Source organism: Hyperoodon ampullatus, assembly GCF_949752795.1.
Source record: "Hyperoodon ampullatus genome assembly, chromosome: 9".
NCBI lineage: Eukaryota > Metazoa > Chordata > Mammalia > Artiodactyla > Ziphiidae > Hyperoodon > Hyperoodon ampullatus.
Window position 1 is genome coordinate 60770604 of NC_136922.1, and position 26716 is coordinate 60797319.

Here is a 26716-nt window from a genome sequence, read left to right on the forward strand (position 1 = left end):
TCCAGAGAATCCTCTGCTTTTCCTGATAGCCTTTGCTACTGACTAGCTCCAGAAGCCAGAATTAGAAGCAGGATAGGGTTGTCCTTTATTCCTGAGGACTCTCACCATTCCCAGGGCAGTAAGGTGAAGGCTTTGGAGTCAAACTTGACAAGGTTACTTACCCTCCTTCAGGTTCAGTGTCTTGACCTATAAAATGCAGATAATAACAGAATCTCCCTCACGGCCTTTCTGAGAGGGTCAAGAGATAACGCTTTCAATTGTGTTTAAGCACATCATTGGAGCTCAATAAATTGTAAATCCTATCAATTTTTATTATAGCTACCCATTCATTAAAGCACTGGACTATATGTCAGCTATTCAACGGAAATGCAAAATTCTCAAAAGCAGACTTACTTGTTGGTCCAGGGCAGGAACTTGATAGCTGTTCACTCAAATTAGGCCCTCCCTTCCTCCACAGTAATAGAATTGTAGTTAGGCCCTGCTGGGGGCTACATATGCCAGCACCTGCGTAGCTGCATGGAGCAATGCAATTAAGTTCTCACCAATGAAACATAGTAGAATGATAGGTTACCCTTGGAGGCCTGGGCCATAACACATTGTATGTGCCCAGCTCCACACTCTTTTCCTTTCCTCCAACATGAACACAAAGGGTCATTCTCAGGGAAGGACCCTAGGGAACCCAACCTGCACCATGTAGAAGGGGAGTAGATGCTGGGAGAGCAGAGCAATAAGATGAAAGGAACTGAAGTCCTGAATGACTGCATGCATGGAACTGAGGAGCCTGCCGGTCTACCATGGATCCTTATGTGAAAGAGAAACTTCTTGGACATTTAATCTATGTAATGTTGGGCCTGTTTGTTATAATATCTGAAGTTTTATCCTGAGTGACCCCACACTGGGAGCAATGACTTAGCTGAAAATTTACAATACCTTTTTTTTTCTTTAACATCTTTATTGGAGTATAATTGCTTTACAATGGTGTGTTAGTTTCTGCTTTATAACAAAGTGAATCAGTTATACATATATCCCCATATCTCCTCCCTTCTTGCGTCTCCCTCCCACCCTCCCTATCCCACCCCTCTAGGTGGTCACAAAGCATGGAGCTGATCTCCCTGTGCTATGCGGCTGCCTCCCACTAGCTATCTATTTTACATTTGGTAGTGCCTATATGTCCATGCCACTCTCTCACTTCATCCCATCTTACACTTCCACCTTCCCGTGTCCTCAAGTCCACTCTCTATGTCTGTGTCTTTATTCTTGTCCTGCCCCTATGTTCATCAGAACCATTTTTATTTTTAGATTCCATATATATGTGTTAGCATATGATATTCGTTTTTCTCTTCCTGACTTACTTCACTCTGTATGACAGATTCTAGGTCCATCCACCTCAATACAAATAACTCAATTTCATTTCTTTCTATGGCTGAGTAATATTCCATTGTATGTATGTGCCACATCTTCTTTATCCATTCATCTGTTGATGGACACTTAGGTTGCTTCCATGTCCTGGCTATTGTAAATAGAGCTGCAATAAACATTGTGGCACATGTCTCTTTTAGCACTATGGTTTTCTCAGGGTATATGCCCAGTAGTGGGATTGCTGGGTCATATGGTAGCTCTAGTTTTAGTTTTTTAAGGAACCTCCATACTGTTCTCCATAGTGGCTGTATCAATTTACATTCCCACCAACAGTGCAAGAGGGTTCCCTTTTTTCCACACCCTCTCCAGCATTTTTTGATGATGGCCATTCTGATTGGTGTGAGGTGATATCTCGTAATTTTGTTTTACATTTCTCTAATGAATAGTGATGGTGAGCATCCTTTCATGTGTTTGTTAGCAATCTGTGTATCTTCTTTGGAGAAATGTCTATTTAGGTCTTCTGCCCATTTTTGGATTGGGTTGCTTTTTTTTTTTTTTTTATATTGACCTGCATGAGCTGCTTGTACAATACTTTTGAACAGGCTGATGGTAAGATCACAGACACCATCTAAGAGGCAACTCAAAGGACAGGAGTTAGAAGAATATTACAACAAAATTTCTTTAAATGCCCTTTAAGTCTTGTAAACACACAATGAAAATTAGCATCTGTACTTTTATCAACTCTTCTGATGTATCAATAACATAAAGCAGCCAGGGCTTCCTTGAGTTTGTAGGATGTGTCTGATTAAAGGCAAAGCATGGAACTAACTGAAAACCCTTAAATTCCCATGGCTTCAAAAGTCTTTATTTCAAGGCAAAATGTGAAAGGGAAAAAAGAATGACTAAATCTGTTCTTAGGAACAATCTAATCTCGTCCTTGGAGCTGAAGCCTTCATGGCAAAAGATACATGTCTGGATACAATTCAGTGGATATCAGTTTAAGTTCCTACATCATAAACTTAGTGCTGCTGCAGAATGGGGACCAGAGATGAAACAGCGCCACAAACCATGCCTTTTGGAGGCTCACAATTTAGTGAGGAGAAACAGAAATAACAATAATGGAATGAAATAACAATAATGGAATGCTATCTATAGTACCTGTCACGGGAGATAATAATAAAAGCATTATCAGCTCATATTTATTAAATGTTTAACATGTGCCAGACCCTGTGCTAGGACTTGCCACTTACTTAACCTTCACAACAGCCCTATATGGTAGATAGCACATTTCTCACTTTGCAGATGAGAAAACGATACATTAGTAAGTTGCCCAAAATCACAGAGCAGCCCAACCAGAACCTGAAGTGTCCAATACCAGTGACCACTCCCTCAGCCACCAGAAGGTGTTATGCACAGTGGGAGAATGGGGAAAGTGGGTTCCCTACTGGCAGGTCAGCCCTTTTCCATCCTCTGTGATGCTGGCTCAGAACTGAAGGAAGAAGGGGCACGAGATCCATCCCACAAAGCAGTCCCAAAGCTTTTCTAAAGCTCTGTGTGCCAGGAAAGGGCATCACAGGGAGTCTTGTCAACCTTCTGAGCCTTGCCAAACAACTTAGGAACTAAGAAGACAAGCACAGAACACTGGGCCACCCAAATCAAAGCCTTTGGATTCATAAGTTAACTTCAGAATAGAAAAGGGGTCATTCCTAACCAGAGAAGTAGATTCCCCTGTTCTTTGTGGCTAAGTAGAAATCATTTAACTGCTTTTAAGCCTTAATTTCCCCATGTGAAATGCTTATTCATTCCTCACTGGGGACTCCCAAGGTGTGCCTCCCATGATCTCTGGGAGCAACTTCATATTTATACAGTATTATGATCATTTTAGAGAAAATTTATCTCTGTACTAACTTTCAAATGCTTTTGGATTTTTTCTTTTTATTTTTTTGATTTTTTCTATTTCTGATAAAAGATATCTGTGATAATGGATCGCTGTTCACTTGCATCTCCCCCTCTTCCCCTTAGGGAGGAATGTATTTCCTTGCCCTATCAGTTCTGTGCCTGGCCAAGTGACTTGACTTGACCAAAGGAATGTTATAGACATGACATGAATAGAGGCCTTTAAATGAGCTTCCCTGGTTTGGTGTGGCACTTGCACTCCAGTGGCCACCATGAAAAAAGCACGCCCCTCGTAGCTGCTGCCCCTTCAGCCTGGTCCCCAGAATGTACACATCAGCTGGCTTGTGCCTGACCTGAGTAGAACAGTTGACTGGCAGCCTGAAGCTGAACCACCCAGCTGAATCCAGCTTCTACTAGCCAAAGAGTCACCCTGTAGACCAGAGAGCATGAGAATAAGTGCTCAGTAGTTTAGCATTAGAAGCTACTGAGTTTTGGGATAGTTTGTTATGCTGCATTATTGTGGCAGTAGCTGATTAATGCTTCATCATTTTATATTCATTGGAAAGACTAAATTACAGGCACAAATACATGTATTTCTGAGTATCTCACACTCTTTGATTTTTCCCTTAAAATGTATTAACCACACAGGCATCCTGTCACCCAAAACACACCATATCTCAATTACTTGAACAAAGATATGGGCACATTAGAATATAGAGAACAGGTTCACATACTCTCAATAAAAACAAAAGCTCACTCTGACAGTGAAATGTTTATACTAACTTTTCCCCATAAGATGCAGAAGAAAAACCAGTATCTATTTTTCATGGAAGAGCTACATAAAATACTACCTTTCAGAATTAAAAAAAGGTACTGATGGTGAAATAGTATCTTCAGGCTCATGGTCTACATAATCTCCCTCAGTAATTTTTCTGTCCTTCCGTCAGTATGTTTTAAGTTACTGCTGTCAAGACCATTCTCTCCTCTCTTCACCCCATACCCACCCTTTCTGCCAACGTTCATATCCACTAAAATCTATACAAGATTTCACAAAGCTCCTGAAGAAAAATTTTAAGAAATCCATAGGTCCCCAGAGTTTGAAAACTATACCAAACATTATTTTTTTATGCATCATGATTATTGATAATCCTTTTCACTCCCACTCCAAAATAAAACAGCAAACACTAAATGAATTATATTAGTCAAAAATCTTTATCTCAACATGGATTGCAAAATATAAATAGAGCTTTTAGGTTTAAACAAAAAGCAAACTAGATTTGAAGAGATCTAGAGGCCAATTAGGGTTTCCCAGTCTCTACAGGGCTTTGAAGGTGGAAATGGGGTTCTTGAGCTATTTGGATGTTACAAAAAGCATAGTGAAAACTATAACCATAATAAAGCTACACAGCACTCCACATCATCTTTTGGGGCTGGAGTTATTTTAACTCCTTCAGGTGACACTGGCTGACACATGTTGACACGCGGAGGTCCCTGACAACTGCTCTTATCCCACCCTCCAACCCCTCCTCCTTTTTCTCTCTGCTCCCACCATCCCAGCCTCCCTGCTGTTCCTCAAGCACACCAGACACTCCTGCTCTGGACCTGTGTCCTTGCTGGTCCCTCTGCCTGAAACATTCTTCCCCCAGATACCCAAATGGCTCATTCATCCACTACTTCATTCAGGTCCCTTCCGAGATGCCTCCCTCTACCTTATCTCAAATAGGCCTCTTAGCCTCTCTCTCCTGACTCACTCTGTTTTTCTCCACAGCGTTATGACTGTTTGAAATTATCTTATGTATTTGTGTTTTGTCTGCTTCTCCTGTGAGCACGGACTTTAACTGCGTTGTTCACTACAGTGCCCGCATGGTTAGTCCTCATAAATATTGATCAAATATATAAATGGAGAGTTTTAGATGTTGCTGCATGAAAATGCAGAAAAACAAAGCATTTAATTACTTACCAAGTCAGGTTATCTATTGGACAAAAATCTGTCAAGACTTAGAATCCATGGGGAGGGAGAAGGGAAATAACGAAAGGCACCCTCAGTAATAAAAGAGCTGGAAACCATTTTTAAATTCAATTATTGATAAGTCTCATAAGCCTGGACCAGCTGCTTAACTGTACCGGATCCCTGCATACTCTTTAAAGGGGAAAACCAGTGGCAACATATTCTATAGGACTGAAAAGGATTTCAGTCATTGTCAGATACCATTTAGGAATAAAGTATTTTAAATATCCTCTGCAATCAGTAAAAAAAACTCAACTACTGCCACTCAAGCCTCTAAAACAAGGCCTATCCTGGGACTTTCCTGAGAAGCTTCCAGCATTTGAGTATGTGACATTTCAAGAACTATTATTAAAGAGATGCACAGCCACTTAACGAGAACATGGCATTTTAAGAGTCCTACAGTCATGTTCTTGGATTTCTTCATAAAAGTCCTACAAATCCTTTCGAATGATTCACAATAAACCATCACAAACAATTCATACAAAACTATCTCCTGTTTTTCCACTGCTTAGTTGGTACGACATGAAAAAATTGTGTTTTCTGTTTATATAGTTTAATAAACCTCTCTAGACCCCTAAAATGCCTTTTCTCCCAAATAGAAAATATTTATCAAATATGGAAGTCATTTTTCTAATCACATGATCTAACGTCTCAAAAACTTAGATCTAGACAAACAATACTAAATTAAGGCTGGTATATTGTAAAACAGCAAGAATTTGTGTGTGGAATGTTTTAACAGCTCATGGATTCCTACGACCACTCAGTACAACTTATTCAAACACAAACCAAAACTCTACCAGGGAAATCGAATCTCACCAAAGATCTCAAAGTAAAAATGCTTAACAAAGAACAGAAATGTATAAGGTTATTTGGATTCACCTTCTTCCATTGTATTATGAAAACAAAGAGGATAGAAGAATCTGAGGAATGTGGCATTGGGAACACCATCATCGCAGATGCAAGAAGACAGTACAATTCTTCAGTATTAACATTTATGAGGTATTTTCTGGTTGCCAGGCCCCTCAAATGCATGTTTTTATTTAATCCTCGTAACAGCACTCTGAGATAAATACTGACTTTCCTCATCTCACAGAAGCTGAGGTCTAGAGAAATTAAATAATTTGGCCAAGGTCACACAGGCAGTGGGACTGGAGGCAGTGCCCCTGACCACCCTACAGAAACTCCTCCACACCGCTTCCTCCAGAGGCAATGAAGGGAACTCACTGGAGAGTTTTCTGCTCTTTAGAATTCTCCAGAGTTCCAACAGCTAACACACCACATGTGTGTGGTATCTCACTACACCCTGAGATACGTACTATTACTCCCATTTTAGAGATGAAGAAAATGAGGCAGAGAGAGATTATATCACTTGACAGAAGGAGCAAAGCCAGGATTCCAAGTGAGGCCAGCCGGCTCCAGGAATCCCAAGCTGAACTGCTGCTCCAGGGCTGTGCTCTCAACCCCTCCTGGCCAAGTTCTGTTGCCTGCTCATGACTTTAAATCACCATGGATTCTTTGTCTATGGAATTAGCTAATCAGACTAGATCAACTCTAAGTTTCCTTCCAGTTTTCTAGTGGTACAATATTCAATCCATCTGCAAAAGGTTTTTTTTTTCCTTTGTCGTGATGAAAACACCTAGGATAGAGTTTTTGAGTGGTCCTTTTTTTCCCCAAAGGAGGGAAATACCACTGAGAATGATCCTAATACACTTTCAAAACTAAGGCTCATTTTTTAGAATTTGGTATAAAAGAAAAATGATAAATCACTAAGTTTTCATATTAAAAAAACAGTCAACCATTTCACAGAGAGAAATGGGGAAAAAATATATGTTCTTTCCATTACACTTTATGTAGTTTGCATAGCTTCCCTGCTGGAAATAATGGTCTTCAAAGTTTACTCTGCATCTCAGCATTCACATGTACTCCATTATAAACACAGGGTCCATCCTTACGATCTCTCATTAAATACAGTGATTAGGTACAATGCAGTAGTTTTCTCGTACAATGTTTTAAAATCCACCTGTATTAGTTGCAAACATTTAAAGATAGATTTCACATAAAAATCTTAATTTCTAGCTTCTAAAAGTAGCAGTAATAATTATAATAACAGAACCTGTGGACAAAGGGCCTGTACTCCAACCTGGGAGCACTGAGCTGCAGGTCAGTGAAGCAAGGGCTCTCTGGTTGGCCAGAGTTCCCTCTACTCCAAATTACATTGAACTTGGTCAGTTCACTCATACATTGTGTCCTGACGATATCTGGGTTTGAGATGCTTAGGCCACAAGCTCCCCAGTTTGAGCATTTCTGCTCTAACTACATACCTGAGTTAGTATCAGGTCTTCATACTCGCCTATATTAAATGCTTGCCTCCAGTAAAACTAAAAATTACATCTATTAGAATGGAAACCCAAAAAGGTTACAGCTCTTTAAAAGTTTGATTCCTTTTTAACACTCCCTAACCCTCACAATGTTAATTATTTCATTAGTGTAAGCCACTGGGTTCCCAACCTTGGCAACATAATAGATCCAACTTTGAAGTGTTAAAAACACAAATGCTCAGACCCAGACCACCTCTGGTCAAGCACATCAGAAGGTCTGGGGGTGGAGCCCGGGCATCCTTATTTTTTCCAGGTTCATCCAAGTGACTCTGTTCTTGTTGAACACTACTGATGTAAACTCTACTGCTATACAGGGTGTGACTTATAAATCAATAAGACTGACTCCCACAGATAAGAAACATTCTCATTACTTTCCAACATATATGACAGACACTTACGATGCTATCGTCTTTCCAGGTTTTGACAAAATATCATTTCTTTATTCTAACGTCTGAAATGAAAAGCACATATAACTTAACATCTCTTGATCAAATTTTTTGGTCTGATGTTTGCATATTTTTACAGCAAACATTTTGGTGTGGGCCCCTGAAAGTGCTGAAGTGAAGCCAACATACAAACGGGAGTTTCCAGCCCAAGCAGAACACTGAAACGCATTAACTTAAATCACACACTGTCAACCACTGGGTTGAGTTGGTGCCAAACTCCAGAGATCTAGTGTCAGAAATATTCTATCAAAAGATCTACTCGATAAAGATCTAAAATCTAAACTATCTATAAATTACTTGGGGCCTGTGTGACACCTGCTGGGAGTCCTGAAAAGGAGTTTTAGCCCACAGACACACCAGCCTGTCAGATACCCCAACAAGAGATTAGCTCCACAAGGACAGAGGCCTAGAAAAGTTCATCTGGAATTTTAGGGTGAAAGTTTTCCGTAATACGTATTTAGCTTGAATTTACAAAAAAGCTTCAAAAGCCCCATCACCTTTATTTGATGTTTGATACCTAAGGAAGCATGGGCATAACTTACACTTATTTATGCTTATTACCATGCTATTCAGTTTACTTAACAGTAAGCTGTATGAATATGCCTCTATAGATTCCCCTGCTTCTGCCATTTCTTTTTTTTTTTTTTTTTTTTTTTTTGTGGTAGGCGGGCCTCTCACTGTTGTGGCCTCTCCCGTTGCGGAGCACAGGCTCCGGACGCGCAGGCCCAGCGGCCATGGCTCACGGGCCCAGCCGCTCCACGGCATGTGGGATTTTCCCGGACCGGGGCACGAACCCGTATCCCCTGCATCGGCAGGCGGACTCTCAACCACTGCGCCACCAGGGAAGCCCTGCCATTTCTTATATAATTATGCCATATATTGAGAATCAGGCAGCTAAACCAGCATTCGAGAGACTTTCACTGAATGATTTAGGTAAGAAAAGGGGGGCTTCAATTTTTAAGCCCAGATGTGCTCCTGCACCAGCCGTTCGAGGTCTGATGATACAGAAATGTGACCTAAAGTGTGCAGTCAGTGCCACCAGGGAAATGTCCATCAGGGAGGGCTCTAAACACATGCCAAGAGATCAGGGCTCCTAATTCACAATGTTTATATAGCTGGGTCCACTTAGGTATCATTGGTCCAAACAGATTTTTAAAATAATGCACATGAACATAATGACATTATTTTAACTTTGAAAATCTAAAGTAAAAGAGAAGTTTGTAAGTGTTTATAGTGTTAGGTATTATGTCTGAAAAGAGTCTTCCACCCCCAGATGAATAAGTATCGGTAAAGGAAAGAAAACCAGTCAGCATCTTTAGACAATTCAGTAATTATAACCATTTTAGAATTGCCAACTTATTGTTTTCATTACTGTTACTGTGATGCTGGGATGCTCATGGACTCTCCTAACCTACATAAACATTTTCTTAGAAGACTTGAAACATTTGTTCCCTTTGGAAATGCAGCCATTCTGTGTGTAAGACACTTAGGTATACAACAGCCTTCTATTAAAATGCAAACATCTCATAAAAAGTCACAGTTTATAAAGAGCAAGTGCTAAGGTATATGGGGACACCTGAGAGCAAAGCCTGTCCCTCACTCCCCTGAGCACTTTACTGGCTGTGTACTTCATGCTGGGTTATTTGGTCTAGGTCTTGGTCTGTTTCTTATGTCAAATGGGACTCATATTGAATTCTTAAGCAGTGCGTATAAAGGAGCTAACCAGTGCATCACTAGTGGACACTTAATGATAGTAGTTATTGTTACTATTTTATATAAATAAGATTGTCAGAACTGTCCAAGTGGAATCAGGATTCAAAATCCAATTCTGTCTAGCTTCACAGCCCCAGCTACTCCCCACTGCAGCCCCTGGCCTCCCTTACACCAAACATCCCTGGCAAAGTTGTGGAAGGTATGCAAGATACTTTTTTGTCCTAGCATTGTTTAAGCCCTAGAATGTTCTAGACAACAAAATACTGTAGGTCAGGCAAAAAATGATTCAATTAAGCTTCGTAATATTCTCAACCTGGAAAAGGATTAACCAAGTTCAATTCCCAAGTGTAAAAATAAAGAAGTGGATTTCCTTTTCAAATCTCCCTTTAAAAAAAAAAAAAGTCTTCTTCAAATTTCCTTAATATAAACTACCCTAGAGTAATTACATAACTAGTGTATGTGTGCCATTAACATATACACGTAAACAAATAAATATGTAAGTCCTCACATATGCACACCTCCAGAGATGATTAGCTTCAAAAATGGTTTTTCACTGCCCAAAGTTCCCTTTATAACTTATTCTTTCCACAGCCCAAGACGTTTCTTTTATTTTCATTTCATTTCTGAAAACAGTTCTTGAGGAAGATGCTAGGAGGATGGCAAGGCCCAGTCCTACAGAAAGGGGCCAAGTTTCCGGGGGAGGCAAAGTACATAGGTGGCTACCATAAAGTACGGTGCACACAATTCTGGCAGAGACATGAGCCAACGCTACAGCACAAAGAAGGAAGGACCAGTTATAATGACGCTATTTACTGAGGGAAATGTTTGTTTTTTAATCTTACCAAAATAAACAAGCATTCTAGTCATATTTCACCAGATAAGGTATTTAACTAATATGGTAGCATATTTAACTCCAAATTAGAAGGCGGTACTTCTAGGATGGAAATGTCTAATCATAGCTTGCTGTGAGGGTGAATCAGATACTGTATGAAAATTGTTTAGAACTGGATCTGGCACATAGTAATGACTCTCTAATTAGTACCAAGAAATGGACCCAAGTTTTACAGGGCGTGCAGCTCTAGACCCTGTTTATGAAAAAAACTGCAACATTATAAATACAAAATGCTTAGAGAAGTGATTATTTAAATTTTAAAAAATCACAGCAAAATACAAAGTTTTAAAGCTGACATTACCAAAACACCACAAAATCAAAATTCAGAAAAAGAACCCAGTATGTGAATTAATTTATCACCTGAAACACTGCTGTAAATACTTCTTTGGGGCTGCACACTCTGACTACTTCTCATATGACAATGATTCATATTAATATCATTTTCTATACGGCACAAAGATAAATTGGTCTTTCCTCAAGCATGGGTGATCAAAATTTATTTTTAATTATTGATAATTCAGAAAAGTTACTGTTAGCCTCATAGCTCTTTATGATGCCATATAAATTTTTAGGATTGTTGTCAAATTTGTAAACACTTACTAATTTTCTTTCACATGTGAGCCACAAGAATTCAGGGCATTCCAAGTTTCCTTGTGCATTGACTAACTTTAAATATTTTTTGTACTGATGACACTCAGTAATCAGTTTGCTGTGTTTTTTGTTGTCACTGATATGTGTTTACGTATGTGTGTATCTACACATTTACACACTCACATCAAACAAGAAACTTAAACACAGAATTCCCACTAAAAAACATGGTGCGTTTATAAATGTATATTTGCATTATTGAGTATATTCCTAACAGAAAGAACTTCCACATCAAAGATACTTAGATGAGAACTGAATCTTCTACTTACAATTTTTTTTTTTTTTTTTGCGGTACGCGGGCCTCTCACCGTTGTGGCCTCTCCCGCTGCGGAGCACAGGCTCCGGACGCGCAGGCTCAGCGGCCATGGCTCACGGGCCCAGCCGCTCCGCGGCATGTGGGATCCTCCCGGACCGGGGCACGAACCCGTGTCCCCTGCATCGGCAAGCGGACTCTCAACCACTGCGCCACCAGGGAAGCCCTACTTACAATTTTATACATCTAATAAGTAGAAGAATTTTCCAGACTACCTTCTGGCTCCATACCATATTCAAACCATATTTCCACCAGCAGAAGTCATAGTACAGATTCATGCTGCAATATTAACCCGTCCCTGCCCCTTTGTGTACAGACCCTAGGTGAGCTGGCACATTGGCACATCCCCAGGTGGATGACATTCCTGGGAAGTGATTCCTACCCCAGGATGGCTAGGAATAACTTAACTAGACACAGAGAAGACTGTGAACTGAATAAATACATCCCACTCAACCCAAACTAAAAGTGTCCCCAATTCAACTGCCCCTTAGCTATATCTCAGAAACACTCTCAACTCCGATGTCACTGAATCCAAGGAGAAATGTTACAGAAGGGAAGTCAGAATGGAAAAGGATAATGTTACCTGACTGCTGTTAAAATCTTACGCCCTACAAATTTTACAAGTTATGATGTCATCCATGAATGCATGACTGTGTACACTGGTGGGCTCCTCTAGGGCCTTGGAAAGGGCTGGGTGAGCCCAAGCAATATATTCAGAAATGGTAAAACATATACTGTACAAGTGAGGGGCCCTGGGGCTTGCAATTCATTAGCTTCACAATAAATCTGCCTCTGTGGTCCCCATTATTCTTCATCATTTATCTCAGTCTGTACATGCCTGGTCTCTCCAAATAAATTTCAATCCCTTGGAAACAGGAAGTACAGTCCTAAGTACTGTAGATAGAAAATACTCAAAAATGTTTGTGGCAGTCCTCACTATCCACAGTGATCTAGAGAGAGAGAGAAGTGTATATATTATATACCCACCTATAAATACACATATGTATATATGTATACATTTATCTGTGTGGTGTACATACACATACATGTATAAATACACACATATACATACACCATTTATGTATGCATTATATATGTATTTGTATTATATATTTTATATATATAACATTTATCTACACATTATATATATACATTAATTCTATATATGTATAATACCAAAGAAAGACTGAGTCTTTTCAAATTAACAGCATGGTATCCAGATCTCGTCCCTTCAAGGAGGTCTATCTCAGAAGAAAGGCACTATTAGAGCCTGGCAGACAGAGAACAGGGCTTCCTTTAGGAGGCCAGTGGGTGAGCCAGGCCATCAGGAGACTATCAATGCTCTCTAGTGCTCGACAGAGAGTCTGTAGTTAAGTGACCCAAAAGAGGCACTTTGACGTCTGCCAAAGTGGAGAGAGAGTTACTGGGAAGACTTCATCCTTAAAGAGAATATCCATTAATCTGGTCTGTGCTTGCAGCTGGACTTTAAAAAAAATAGGTGAAAACTACTGCATGATTACAGTGCTTAGTGCAAGGGGAAAATATAATTTTCTTTCAACTGATTTAGCATATTAAATGAAAGCCTTTTTTTAAAGAAACATATAATAAGTTTCTGACATTTGCAGTTTCCGATTTTCAAACTCTAAATAAAACATCTGCTATTCATCACTTTAGCCAGGTCAGTATGGAACAAGTCTATTACCTCGTCATGAAACAAAATGTATTATCTGCAATCCAGCAAATATTGATATTTCTTCAGTAGTACCCAGACTGTACCATGTCTGCACTGTTAAGATCTGAGGGCAGGGGTAAGGATGAGGTGCGAAGGGAAACCTGAGGATGAGGGGTATGATTCCTGTCCTAAAAGCAAAAGCTGGAAAAAAAAAAGGGAGGATTTTTAAGGGTTTCAATAACATTATGCCCTGTCTCTCAGACCTCAGTCTAAAACTCAAGGCCTTTGGCTTCCAGACAGTCCTAGGAAGGCCCCTCTCATCAAGTATCACCAGCCTGCTCCAGTCTGGAGGCTTCTTCCCTGTCATCAACAGAAGAATCGGGTTTTCTGAAAACAGCTGTCAGTTTGAACTTCTAGAATTGTCAAGGTGGGAGATGTCACCAAAATAACTGCACTCTAAAGGAAACTAGTTTCCAAAGAATACGAAGGCTTCTGTCAAGTTAGTCGGCTGTAGGCAGAGTTTTTCTGTCTGTGCGTTTCAGTCATACATCAGAAAACGTGGACAGGAGAAAACAATCAAAAACTTGTGAAACTTATGAGACAGGATGTTCACTAGCAAGGTTTTACAAAGGGTGATTTGACTGCTTTCAGGTGACAAGTGGGCAAATGGAAAAGCCACTAAAGATGGTATTTTGGAGGAAGTTTTACATTTAGGGGTCCCCCACTGGGTGATGTGTGCACACATGTGTGTGCGCCCACTCATGCACACACACGCACTTAAAATCTCCCCGGCTCTCTACCTGGGACCTTCTAGTGAACCATGGGAGGGAGTAACAGGGCATCTTGCCACCAAGCCACAGGGTACAGGCAAAGAGCAGGGTGGGCAGGGACAAGCCTTTAATTCATCCATTTATTCATTCAGTCATTCCTTCTCTCCACAGGAAACGCCCTCGTGGGAATGTGCCCACAGGCCCAAGGCACAGTGCCTCTTTCTAGTCTTGGGTTTTTTTCAACTAAATGCAGGCCACAAGGAAAGGCCATGTTGGAAGCTGCTGGCCTTGATACCACTTCCTAGTCCACAGCGGCAAAGGCCTTTGCCAGCGTCTAAAGTACCTCTGGCCACATGGAAAAGAAAGTGGCCAGAGGCTGCAACCCCAACGCTGGACTGTGGGTGTCCCATTTCTGACTCTCAGTCTTTCCTGGGACAGGCCTGGTGATTTTATATAGTTGTAGGTGGACACCACCCACATTCTATTAACCTCTAATGTAGACCTTCATAGGATTCCAACATACTTAGCAAACACACAAAATGGCAAGAAACTGGATGACGTACATAACTTACTACTACTGAAGTAAGTGAGTACTTTACACATATTAGCTCACTTAACCCTCATCAGTCACTCCACGGGGTAGGCGCTGTTATGATCCTCATTATACAGAAGATGAAACTGAAGCTCAGTGTGGTTAAGTCATTTGTCCTTAGTCAAATGGCTGACAAGTGGCAGAGATGTATATTCCAAACCAAGCAAACGGGGTTCACCATGGGGCCTCCGAGATGATCCTCATCTCAAGGGGTCAGAGTTGCTTCCTGAAGGAGGAAGCAGACCGGTTGGGTGTGGAAGGGGAGCAGGGCCAGGGCTGTCTAGCTCTTCAGCTGTTTGGCAATTTGGCACAAGCCCAGCTCTGTATACCCGTCTGAAATTCAAATTCCAGCTCACACTTACCAGTCACGGAAACTTAGGCAAGTTAAGTAATCTTTCTGTGCCTCAGTTTGCTCACCTATAAAGTGGGGATAATAAGGGCCTACTACATATCATACACCCATCTATTTAGTATACAGTAGCGCGGCTTTAAGATAATGCAAATTTTTACCAAACTGTCCTTGGAGCCAAATTCTACATTATTGATAGTAACTACCTTATTTTTCTTTCCGGAGACTTTGACCTTTATTAATTAGATGGTTTACAAATCTATCCTACGAAATGAAGCAGCATGGATTTATTACCCGGATTTTAGAGATGAGGAGACTCACAAGAAAAAACCTGCTGACATTCAGGGTCGAGACCCAACCAAGTCATAGCTACTGCAAGCCACCATTAGGCAACAATACTCCACCTCCTTATGGGGCCCCGACAGGAAAGTCTTAGTCAAGAATAGCAAAACTGGGCTTCCCTGGTGGCGCAGTGGTTGAGAGTCCACCTGGCAATGCAGGGGACGCGGGTTCGTGCCCTGGTCCGGGAGGATCCCACATGCCGCGGAGCGGCTGGGCCCGTGGGCCATGGCCGCTGAGCCTGCACGTCCAGAGCCTGTGCTCCGCAACACTAGAGGCCACAACAGTGAGAGACCCGCGTATCGCAAAAAAAAAAAAAAAAGCAAAACTGAGGCTCCCAACAGCTGGGGAAAGTTCTAAATGACCTGCTCGTTTAGTACCATCACAAGAATAACTGAATCCGGTCAAATCTGTGTTTCAGTTTAAGAGGTGCAAGTTGCATTCCTGTTCCCTCTGCCTGGACCTTAATGTTCCCTGTTTGTCCTCATGGCTAACTCCCTCACTTCTGTCAAGGTTTTGGCTCACCTATCAGCTTCTCAGTGAAGCCTATACTGACCAACCAATTGGAAATTCCAATACTTCATCTCCCAATCCACCTTAGCCTGCTCTAATCAGTCTCTTCCATACCACTAACCACCTTCCAACATACTATATAATTTACATCTTATGCTGACTACTTATTGTCTATCTCCCACCACTAGAACATAACCTCCCCAAAGGTTGGAATCTTTGTTCACCAAAATATACCAAGTGCCTAGAACTGTACCTGGTACAAAATAGGTGCTCGATATCTATTAATATATAAATAAAAATCAAAATGCTTTTGATTCTTACAAATGTACCAAATAATCAAATCTAGTAAGAATGATTAAACAGTTGTCTTCACAGCACTGGGATGCACAGATGGAGCAGACATCTCATGAGTCTGTGACACGACCTTCAGTGCTAAATTTAGTGCTCTCGGTGTTTCTATGATTCCCAGTTACCAGTTCAACTTCACCTACCTAGGATGTGTATGTCAAGAGTGTTTCTACAAACTCAAGTATTTACTCACAATAAGAAGCAAACAAATCCTAATCAGCTTTTCCCATCTCCAGGAAACAAAGCCAGGCTATGAATGAATTGATAGTGAAGCTGATGGAGAAACACTTCACAGCTGCAGGGCTGTGGGATTTCTAGGCAATTTCAGTTGGGGGGGAGGGTTTTAGTTGGGGTACCCAGCTTGTGCACGGAGACAGGTACATCAGGACTAAACCAGCAATGAAATTCAAGGAAGAAAATGGGACCTCAGGTGCAGCACTCCTCCAACAGAAAGGAAAAGAGCTAAAACAGAGGATGGTGCAAATCACACTTCCTTTGGCTCTACAGCCCCAAATCCTTGTTCCTAATGGGTATGGATAATTGGTTAACAACAAGAGCTGAGTGTACACGTATAACAGCGACTCTCAGATTAATGCACTTAATTAAACTGAACTAAACAATACAGTTATAATGAAAACTATGGGCTTTGTACACTAAAGGCCTTGAAAAATCTGTCATGCAAGAAATATGCCATATTCCCATCTGTAAACCTTCATTTCATTACTGTTTAAGGACTTTGACTAGTGGTTAAATGGTAATAACTCAGAAAGGTCAAGATGGACCTGTTACCTGAGCACATCTCTAATACTCCTATAATTGCTAAATAACAAACTCCTTGAAAAAATTAAAGATATTATTAACATATATCTTAGTAGTCTTCATGCATGTTTTTAATGTGGCCACTTGATGACAAAGTACTCAGAATTGGTAAATCAATCATTAAAAGTAACAATCTCTCTCCAAAAATTTATAGACTAACCCACAAACAATAAATTCCACTTAACAATACATGTAGTATAGAACATTCACCATACGCTTTATCTGGTATATTTTCACTCATGTCCCTTCATCGGAAGTGTATTTACATGACACTGCCTACTAAGCAGGTTGTTTTTATTCTTCTTGAGGTCAATTCTTATTTCTTTCTGCATATGGGGCTGTCTTGGGCCTCTCCTCAGTTAAGGTACAGAATAGTTTCACTTGGTCTCTTCAGCCAGGGAATTCTAAGCGTTTGTTCATCTAACATTTACTTTCCATAAAGTTTTCTGGTGTCAAACTAATTCCAAAGTATAGTAATTGTTAGCTGCGCCTCCAAATTCACCTAAGTCATAGCTACTGTTATAAATTTAAATGTTCAATATTTTCACTAAGAGAAAAACACTAGCCCTTTGGGTGACCATCACTTAAAAGTTTTAGAAAATTTATGGACCACTTAACCCTCTTAAAAATGTTTGCACGATACAAAAGACAATTTCTACAAACTTAAAGAACTTGTGGTTCACCAATAGTTTTAAATCATCTAACTGATTACAGACTTAAACCCTCAAGGAGGATAACTGTCTTTAACACATTTTAATAAATATAATTTATATTTTCTTTTAACCAGCTAGTCCAAGTAGGCAGGCAATGTGGGGAAATTATCACTCACATTAATTATAGTTTATCCTAAAATAACTGTGAGTGAATGGGATATGCAATGACAGCCTTCCCTAGGTCAGGAAATGTTATTTATATAATACATATTTATTTTATTTATATTTTTAATTTATTATTGAAAGTAAGAGAAACAACTTGAACTAACAAAATTTCCATTGGAGCTTTGCATTACTGGAGTTTTAGTATTATTTTAAACTACCCATCATGAAAAATCTGATTTATCCTTTAAGCACCTTCAGTTATTACTATTCAATCATGATGATGAATCAGCAAATATGTTACTGCATTAAACTGCTTTTAAGACTACCAAAACTTCCCTAGCTCTTCTGTCACGCCTTTATCAGAGGAGATGGCAAAAGTTATTACACGGATGTTTTAAAACTTTGTAAGTTTCAAAACCTGGACAATTACTCATCCAGATTATGTTTTGAAAGATGGTTTGTAGACATTTTCAATGAGTATTTCCCATTCTGGATGTCCCATCACATACCCATTCTAAACTAGCATTCAACGTTTATTAAGCACTCACTGTGTGCAAAGAGAAAGCATTATACTAAGAGAAGGAGCTTAAGGCTCGGCCTCATTTTATTCGTGCATAAATACACAGCAGTCGTGATTTATTCTCTCAACTTTGTAGAAACGTGAGCTGCATCCACATGGCAGAATCCATAGCATTCATTGGGAAATGACTTTCTGGGGACAATTCACAGGTTCTCTGGATTAGGCAGCCCCATTGGGGCATCACGCGGGCCCTTCATCTTCCAGTCCACACAGGACAACTCGTGGGCTCCGGCCACACCTTCCGCAGGTGGCTGGATCGCCCGAACCACACGAACCCGACCCATCCTCCTCGCAGGGGCTCCGAATAGGAGCGTGGAAACGTGTGCAAGGGCTTCTGCTAATTAAAGGACTTGTTGAAAGGCCCCGGGGTCTTGGGCAGGAAGAGAAAGCAGCCGCCCCGCAGGGTGCCCCCTCCCCCGCGGCCACCAAGTCCACGACGCCCGGGGCGCTGCGCAGGCCGCCGCTGCGGTTACCCGGCGCAGCCGGCGCACCTCGGGCCTAGCACCATTTGAAAGGCAAATCTCAGAGCCGGAGCGCATTTAAATGCCCTGCCCCGGGTCCTGGGGGACGGCTCTCCAGCGGACGCAGCCGCAGGGGCCTCCGGGGCGGTGCGGCCCTGGGCGCTGGGCGCGGCCCGCGGGCGCACCCGGGACCTCAGCCCGCAGCGCCCCGGCAACCGCGCCAGGCCGGGGCAGAAGCGGGCGCCCTCAGGCCAGCGAGCCCTGCCGCCGCCGGGGGAAAGAGCAAGCGCCGCGTCCTCCGGCCGCGGCTCCGGCCCCCTCCCGACGCACCACACCTAGCAACCAGCGCTGACAGGACGCAGTGGCGGCGGTGCCGGGAGGAGGAAGCGGAATGGCTGCCGCGGTGGAGCCACCCCCGCCCCCCCGCTCCCACCTCCCAGCGGCTGCAGCCGCCGCCGAGCCCTGACAGCTCGAGCCCGGGCGGAAGCGGCGGGCGGCTTGCAGCACCCGCCCCCAGCCGCCCCCAGCCGCTCCGACCACCCGGGCCAACTAACTCCGCGCTTCTGCCCAGAGCCGGCCGGTCGCCCCGCCGGCCCCGCCGGCCCCGCCGCGCCCTCCGCCCCGCGCCGCATCTCCCCGCCGCTGGGTCCCTCCCCCCGCCGCCCCCTCCACTGCGCAGCCCCACTCCCACCACTTCGCCGCGGGCGCGCACGCCCCTCGGAATCCCCCAGCCCGCCAGCGGCACCTCGGGGCGCCCGCCCCTCCCCCTCCCTCTCCCCCAGCCCCACCCTGCCCCCATCCCCACCGCACCTCGCGCCTCCGCATCCCGCCACCCCCATGCCCCGGGCTCCCACACACCCTCCCCGCCCCGCCGCCGCCTTCCTCCCTCCTGACCACCCCTGGCCATTCTGGGGTTCTCGCCTGGGCAGGAGTTTCCGCGCGCCGGGCACCCCCGCCCACCCCCGGGCCATTTACCGATGTGGTTGTCTTCGATGTGCTCGATGAGGTCGGCCAGGGTGGGGAAGTGGAGTCCGCAGCCCCCGAATCGGCAGGTATTAGAGAAGAAGGAGGCGGCGGCGATGCCTGTCATGGTGCTACATCGAGAGCCCCCCTGGTGTCGGCTCAGCCAGCGCCGGGCGGGCGGAGGGAGGGAGGGAGGCAGGGTGGGGTGAGGAGAGGAGGGGCTGGGAGAGGGGGAGAGAGGCGGGGTGAGGGGAGCGCAGAGGACCGGACGGAGGGAGAGGGGGCGAGAGCGATGGGAGGATTGCGAGGAGAGACCGGGAGGCAGAGGGGAGGCGGAGGCGGCGGCGGCGGCGGCGTCGGGAGCGGCGGGGGGAGCGGCGGGGGGAGGGTGGGGGTGGGAGTGAGGCCGCCGCAGCTGGGAGGAGGGACCAGGGCACGCGGCAACAGCTGTGCGGCCCCAACCTCCGCCCCTGGGCCGAGGCCTCACCTGGGAGCGCCTGCCACCAACTTTATCTCACTCGGCCTGCCCTTCACAGTTGGTAATACACGCAATCTGTTTGGAGCCTCCTTGGTTATGTGTATTACATTCCTGGTATATATACATCTATTAATTACACTTACCTCCCTGCAGTGAGAACTCAGGGAGTTACCCAGGCCCCTCTCAGGGACATTTGTTTGCACCTGGCCACCTGTCTAGGTTTGACACTGACATTCACAGGGGACCCAGGAAAGGTAATTGTGTGCACCTTACTCTTTAAACCTTCTTTTAAAAAAAGCCCATTTTCTCTGGAGGTTTGTACTAATTGATTTTAATGAAGTTTCCCTCTAGGCCAGAAGAAAATCTTAGCTTTATTTAAATTTCAAAATAGAGTGCTTGATTGTCAAGTGCATTTGCCTGTGTTTTACATGTGTACCACGTTTGTAATACTCCCTGCCCCTTTTGGGAAAATGAAAACTAATTTCATTTCCCCAAATTATAATACCCCACTGCCCCATCTCAGATCTGGGGATTAACCCATCTGTCTCCCTGGGATCAAAACTATCACAGCAGAAAGGGCAGTGCATTGGTGAAGGCTAGAAGGAGTAGAAACAGGGTCAAGGGACATACTTTCTCTTCATTTAAAAGAGAGAGATCCTTCCAATCAATCTAGATTACACCATCCTGTGAGCATTTAAACCATAATGTTGACCAGTTAAGCATTTGGCTGAATCAGGTAGCTTCTCTGAAACCAACATTTTGCTAAGAATCAATTACCTCCTTGTCCCCAACCCCACCCCCAATTTCACTGATATTTTACCTTTAAAGCTTGTGTTCTCCAATAGCACTTTTACAGTTGCCTACATATTATCAGCAGTTTATGATCCAACAGTGCATTTTTTCATTATGCAAGTATACTGAATTTAGCATTTTTCCTTAGGACAAATTTCACTTACCCTCTGGTGCAGATACATAGAGAAATAGTATTCCCCTCTCCATAAACTATATTCATCCCTAGTGTTATTTCTAGTAGGATTCTTAATTCTTTTCATAGAGGAAAGGCACCACAAAAAGTTTTACAATCTGACAGTCACAGTAATTGGGGGTGATGAGTGCCCTCACCCATGGCATTTCCTCTTTTCGAGCCCATCTCTTCTGTCTGCCAGCTCACAAGGTAACAACTTGTGCTGAGATGAGAGTTGGGTTGGGTGAGGCTGGGGTAGTGGTGTGGTTGAAGTTCAGTTTGGTGCCAAGAATGATTTCCTGGGCCCACTTGGGGGTGGAGACAGGGCCCGGGTGGGCCTGATAACGAGCCAGGGACCCAGTTGGCGGGAGACTGGAGCCAGGGCCAGACAAGGGTCTAAAGAGCGGGAGTAAGAATTCTAGCTCTTGAATTAGAATTTTGGCAGCTGTGCAGTGCATTCAGCTGCCCAGTCTGGGAAGGCCTTCAGCTAAGAGCAGGCAGAATACACACCACACCGAGTAACAGGACAGGGAAATGCAGTGCAAAAGCTTCAGCCAAAACGACGCCAAAACAGGTTCCCCCTAGAGATGAGTGTTAGGGACCCCCACCATGGGGCAGCATCGAGGAAGCGAGGAAGCATGGAGAGCTTTGGAGAAGTAGCAACTTTGTCCTCTGGAGGAGAAACTGTCCGTGTGGATTTAACTCCAGAGAGAGTGCAAAGAGGAACAGAGGTAGTTCACGCAAGAGAGCTCAGAGATGGAAAGTGCCAGAAATGTGCAGATAAAAGATGAAGGAAGTAAAAGGACTGGGTTTCACTAATGTTTAAGTCTCCACTACCTGCTATGAGTTTCAGTATTCCTAAAATAAAACCTTCACAGGCCACATTTAATAAATAGAATTTTTAAAATGAAACAAGCCAAAATAACCTATAAAATGAATCAAAATTTTGATTTTTAAGATTAAAATTTTTTTCTTTATCTTGGGCAATTATTAATATTTTGAAAGGACTCAATTTGTTTTGCATAAAATAACCCACTCTAATTCTTCATCTGTGAACTGAAGCTCTGCTTATATGACATACTGCTCATCCTATTTTTTAAAAAGCTGCACACTCTAGGCATTTCTGGCCTTTGTATTAGATACATAATCATGGTCTTTTAGATCTGGAAGATACTCTGGCCAGCAGACCCACGGGCTTTATAGATATGGTACACTGAGGCCAGAGGCATGGAGTGAGTTCTTTCCACGTACACACAGCCAAGTTTCCTCTCTGTATTCTTAGTGTATTCAGTAAGGCATCAACAGACATTAGAAGGACAAAGATACAGTAACCACCAGCAAACTTTTAAAAAATTGCTTTACAATGGCATGCTTACCATTATGTACTTGCATTTATAAAAATGTTTGTTTCAAGGGTGTCCCTTCATATAAAGTCAACATGAAGCTATAAAAATCTATAGAAGAAACACTTCAACTTATTATGTCCCAGAGAAAGTGATGGCTGATATATCTCTATACTTAAAAAAAATTTGTCCCCCTGATTTTGGTAGTAAAAATATTTCACATGAAAGGGACAGTGAGAGAACTGAGGAATCAGAAGGAGATGATGGTGGTTGTGGACTAGAAGTGCTCTCTGGGTATAAGACCCCTTTCTTGGGAATCATTTGCCTCCCCCGAGATCACTGTCCTCCCAGTGTGTAGGCCCACACAAAATGCAGGCGTACAGTGACCCCAGAGCTTGGTGCTTACCATTACAAATGCTTTGGGATCTAGTAGCAATCTCCAAAATCCAGCATGGCTATTGCCCACAAAATGGGGGAGCTGCCAGGAAAGTGTGAAGCCATTGGTCTAAGGGAGCCAATCGAAGGCACCAAAGGACTCTGCTTCTTGTCTGGCCTCCACATACAGGATTTGGTTAATTTAGGTATACACTGATCATCAAAAGTGGGCACTTCCTGTGCCCTGCATGGACATTTGTTAGCACTACAAGAGGATGTCTATGAACACTGGATTCTATGAACTCTCCATACTGCCTTCAACTCTTTCTCAGGTTTTCTGGATCATTCTTCCAGGTCCCTCTTAAGGTACTTTTCAGGTTTACTGGATGTAAACAGGCCCTTAAGGGCTTGAGGCACTCCTTTTACTGCCACCACTACATAGACTGAGTAGATCGTGGACACAGGTAGGTCTTCTTCAACTCATGCCAGTCTGGCCACTTATAAGAATATATGACACTCCCCAGCTCTTGAAGACTCAGGCTGCCAGTTATGCCAACAGCAACCTTTGCTTCAACAGGATGTTTTCTTGAGGTTCCCACCTTCTTCCAAGGAGGACGGTGTCTATTCCAGATTTTCTTGTTTAATATGTATGCAACCAAGTCTTCAAGGTCTTTGTACTGCTTTTATTCCAGCTCAGAAATGAATCAGCTTTATCTGCTCTTTGGTGATTAATTCTCATTTTGGCCCCCAGTCTCATTCTGCCTAGAATTAAGCATTGGCCTTAGAATGAGTAACGGGGGTTCTCTAGTTGGATGACACCAGTGACAAGTCCTCATGGGTGTTACCCTAAGGGGTGTTACCTTAAGTTCTCTACCCTCATGCTTCTGCCTTACTGACACTATATACATAGTTATGGCATTACATTTCTAGTTCTTTGTAAGATTTCTCCAGGATAAAGTGGTAAAATACCCAGCCATTGGCTGCCATTCTAACTGAGTTCCTGGGTTTACTCCCCTGCTGCAATCTGCCACATGCACCCAAATAATAGCTCCAAACCCAACTCTGATGGGGTTTGGCCAGCCCAGTCTGAGGCTTAAATAAGGTCATGAGAGCAGCCAACCAATCACTATTTCATTCGTTCCCTGACATCTTGATTGAACATCTATGCCAGGTTCCTGTTGTACAACTCCTGAAGGTGTATTTATAGAGGAACTGCCTGGACAGTGACCTCAGGATTTGTAAACTCTGGAGCCTGATCCACTGTGCAACACATGAGGGATACAATTTGAATATGACCAGTACAGTCTCTCCTCATGAGGGAACACCAAATGCTTTGCAAGTCCTCCTGAATCAGTTCCTAGAGCCTGCCTGGGGTGGCTCAGTGGACTCCACATACTATCCTCTTGGCTGCTCTGGTGTCTGACATTTCCCTCCTTTCCAACTCTGGCTCACTCAGGTGATAAATCTTGTTGCTCTTGACTGTATTGGAGCCACTAAAGCACTAATGTTTACACAAGACTGCACAGGCTTTTTGCCCAGAGATGTGTCTTTAGGCACTGGTGATGCTCACCCAGCAATGCCCAGTGTTGAAGATTCTCTATCCCTTCAAAGGCTTCTAGCACCTTTTTTGTCCTAGCCTTTTGAGGTTTCATCAGCTCCCACAAGCACAATCCTTTCCCTCTAGGACTCAGACAAGCATCAATGGAAACTGGACGAGAGGATCAAGTTGGGAATACTGCTCCATGATCTCCCCTCCCCTGCTAGAATCCCTCAGCGCCAACCTGCACCATCAGAATAAGCTTTCTATTCAATGACCTTCAATAATTGGATCTCTGCAGAAACCTCCCAGCCTTACCTCCTGCAGTTTCCTCACCTATACTGACAGTTCAAGATGGATCAAATTATTTTAGTTTTCAAGATGCATTCACTGTACCTGCACAGCCCACCTTGCCTTTGCATGTGTTGTATAGCCTGCCTGAAATATTCTTTCCTCTTCCCCTCCCCCCCCAACCAAACACACTTCAGCAGCTCATCCTGTCACCTCCTCCAGAAAGCCTTCCCTGCATCCTGTCTCCTTTTCCTTCACTGCTGAGCTACATGTTTATCATCTGTGCTCCAGCCAAGCTCCCTCTGCATTAATTTTGACTGTTGGCTTACGGGTCTTCCTTCTCCTCTAGACCAGTAGTTCCCAAACCTTTTTTTTTTTTTTTTTTTTTGTGGTACGCGGGCCTCTCACTGTTGTGGCCTCTCCCGTTGCGGAGCACAGGCTCCGGACGCGCAGGCTCAGCAGCCATGGCTCACGGGCCCAGCCGCTCCGCGGCACATGGGATCCTCCCAGACCGGGGCACGAACCCGTATCCCCTGCATCGGCAGGCGGACTCTCAACCACTGCGCCACCAGGGAGGCCCCCCAAACCTTTTAAATCAAGAACCCCATCAATAAAAAAATTTAAACCTTGATCACATGAACATTCATGTTTCTATTTACAAATTATATATAGACACTACTACTCAAATATAGTATGTATGTTATAAAGTAAGACAGATGCTTTTAGAAGGTGACCTTTTAAAAAACAGAAATGGAAGGTCTAATATCTTCATCCCACACCCCGGAGTATTGTTTGGCCCCCATCCTGGGGTAAACGCATTCCACCTTGGAGGTGGCTGATCCTAGTCTCCATGAAAAAGGAGACTATCTCTCACTGTGCCTGCACATAAGGCTCAATAAAAGTTGTATGGGGGAGTATAGCTCAGTACTGTGATAAAGCAGGACACTAAGATTTCAGTTTTCAATGCTGAATTAATTTCTAACAATTTGTTACTGTTCTTCTCTTATGTAGCATCAAGAAAGATAGTCTTCAATCATCTCTCAGCTTGGAGAGATTACAACAGTTATACCTTCCCATGATCATGGCTCAACCTCTGGTGAGACCTCTTTTCAGGTCTAGCACAGTGTCACTGCCCTGTGCCCCTAACAGGCACTTATGAAATGCTTGTCTCATTGGTTTTGATAGCACTGGTTTCCCAGGCTCTGCTAATGCAGACAAAGCTGTTCAGTTGGACAGAGATAAGCTGGGAAGCATTGAACCATGACATGAGATCTGACACTAGCTCTCCTCTTATTTCACTGAGTAGGACCCCTTTCCCTTTCACAGATGTTCCAGTTCATTACTATGATTATTTTACATAACAATTACCACCATTCACTGAGTGCGTACTGTTGGGTCAGGCACTGTTGGACTAGATGTCTTAACACAGATCTGTTTTTAAATGCTATGAGATAGTTAAATACATTATGCCCAGATTATGGATGAGAAAAAACAAGACCCAGGGAAATGAGGTAACTTACTAAGGTCCATAAAGCTAATAAGTGCTGGAACTAGGATTTGAACTCAGGTCTGTCTCACTCCAGAGTCCTGGCTCTTAACATAATATTCCTCCTTGAATTTGGGTGTCCTAGAACATTTTCCTTCTCTCCCCTTGAATGTAGGGGAGAAGTTGGGCTCTTTGCCACAGGCAGGATCAGGCTCACGTACATCACAAACAGTAAGATTGAGAGGAAAAGTGTCTTACTTTACCAAATGCACTTAGGATTGGGTCCTGAGGGTCAGGATGGGGTATTGATGATGGAGAGGGCTTGGGGCCTCCAACAGGTATTGAGAATCTTGGCTTGTCTTTTC

The 26716-nt window shown here is 43.3% G+C and overlaps 1 protein-coding gene across 4 annotated transcripts in view; it reads right to left on the reverse strand.

The window, feature by feature from the left end:
• The window catches only part of JAZF1 (JAZF zinc finger 1), a gene marked incomplete at both ends in the record, with an annotated part of 355552 nt that extends 335548 nt beyond the window's left edge, over positions 1 to 20004 (reverse strand). For 3 of the 4 annotated variants that reach the window (XM_079711331.1, XM_079711330.1, XM_079711329.1), the window contains one exon: positions 19890 to 19943. Coding sequence is in view for 1 of the 4 variants with exons in the window: in XM_079711328.1 (XP_079567454.1) it covers positions 19890 to 20004 (115 nt within the window). Of the gene's footprint in view, positions 1 to 19889 lie in introns of all 4 variants that reach the window. The other variant, XM_079711328.1, reaches the window with a different exon arrangement.
• Between the last annotated feature and the right edge of the window lie 6712 nt (positions 20005 to 26716).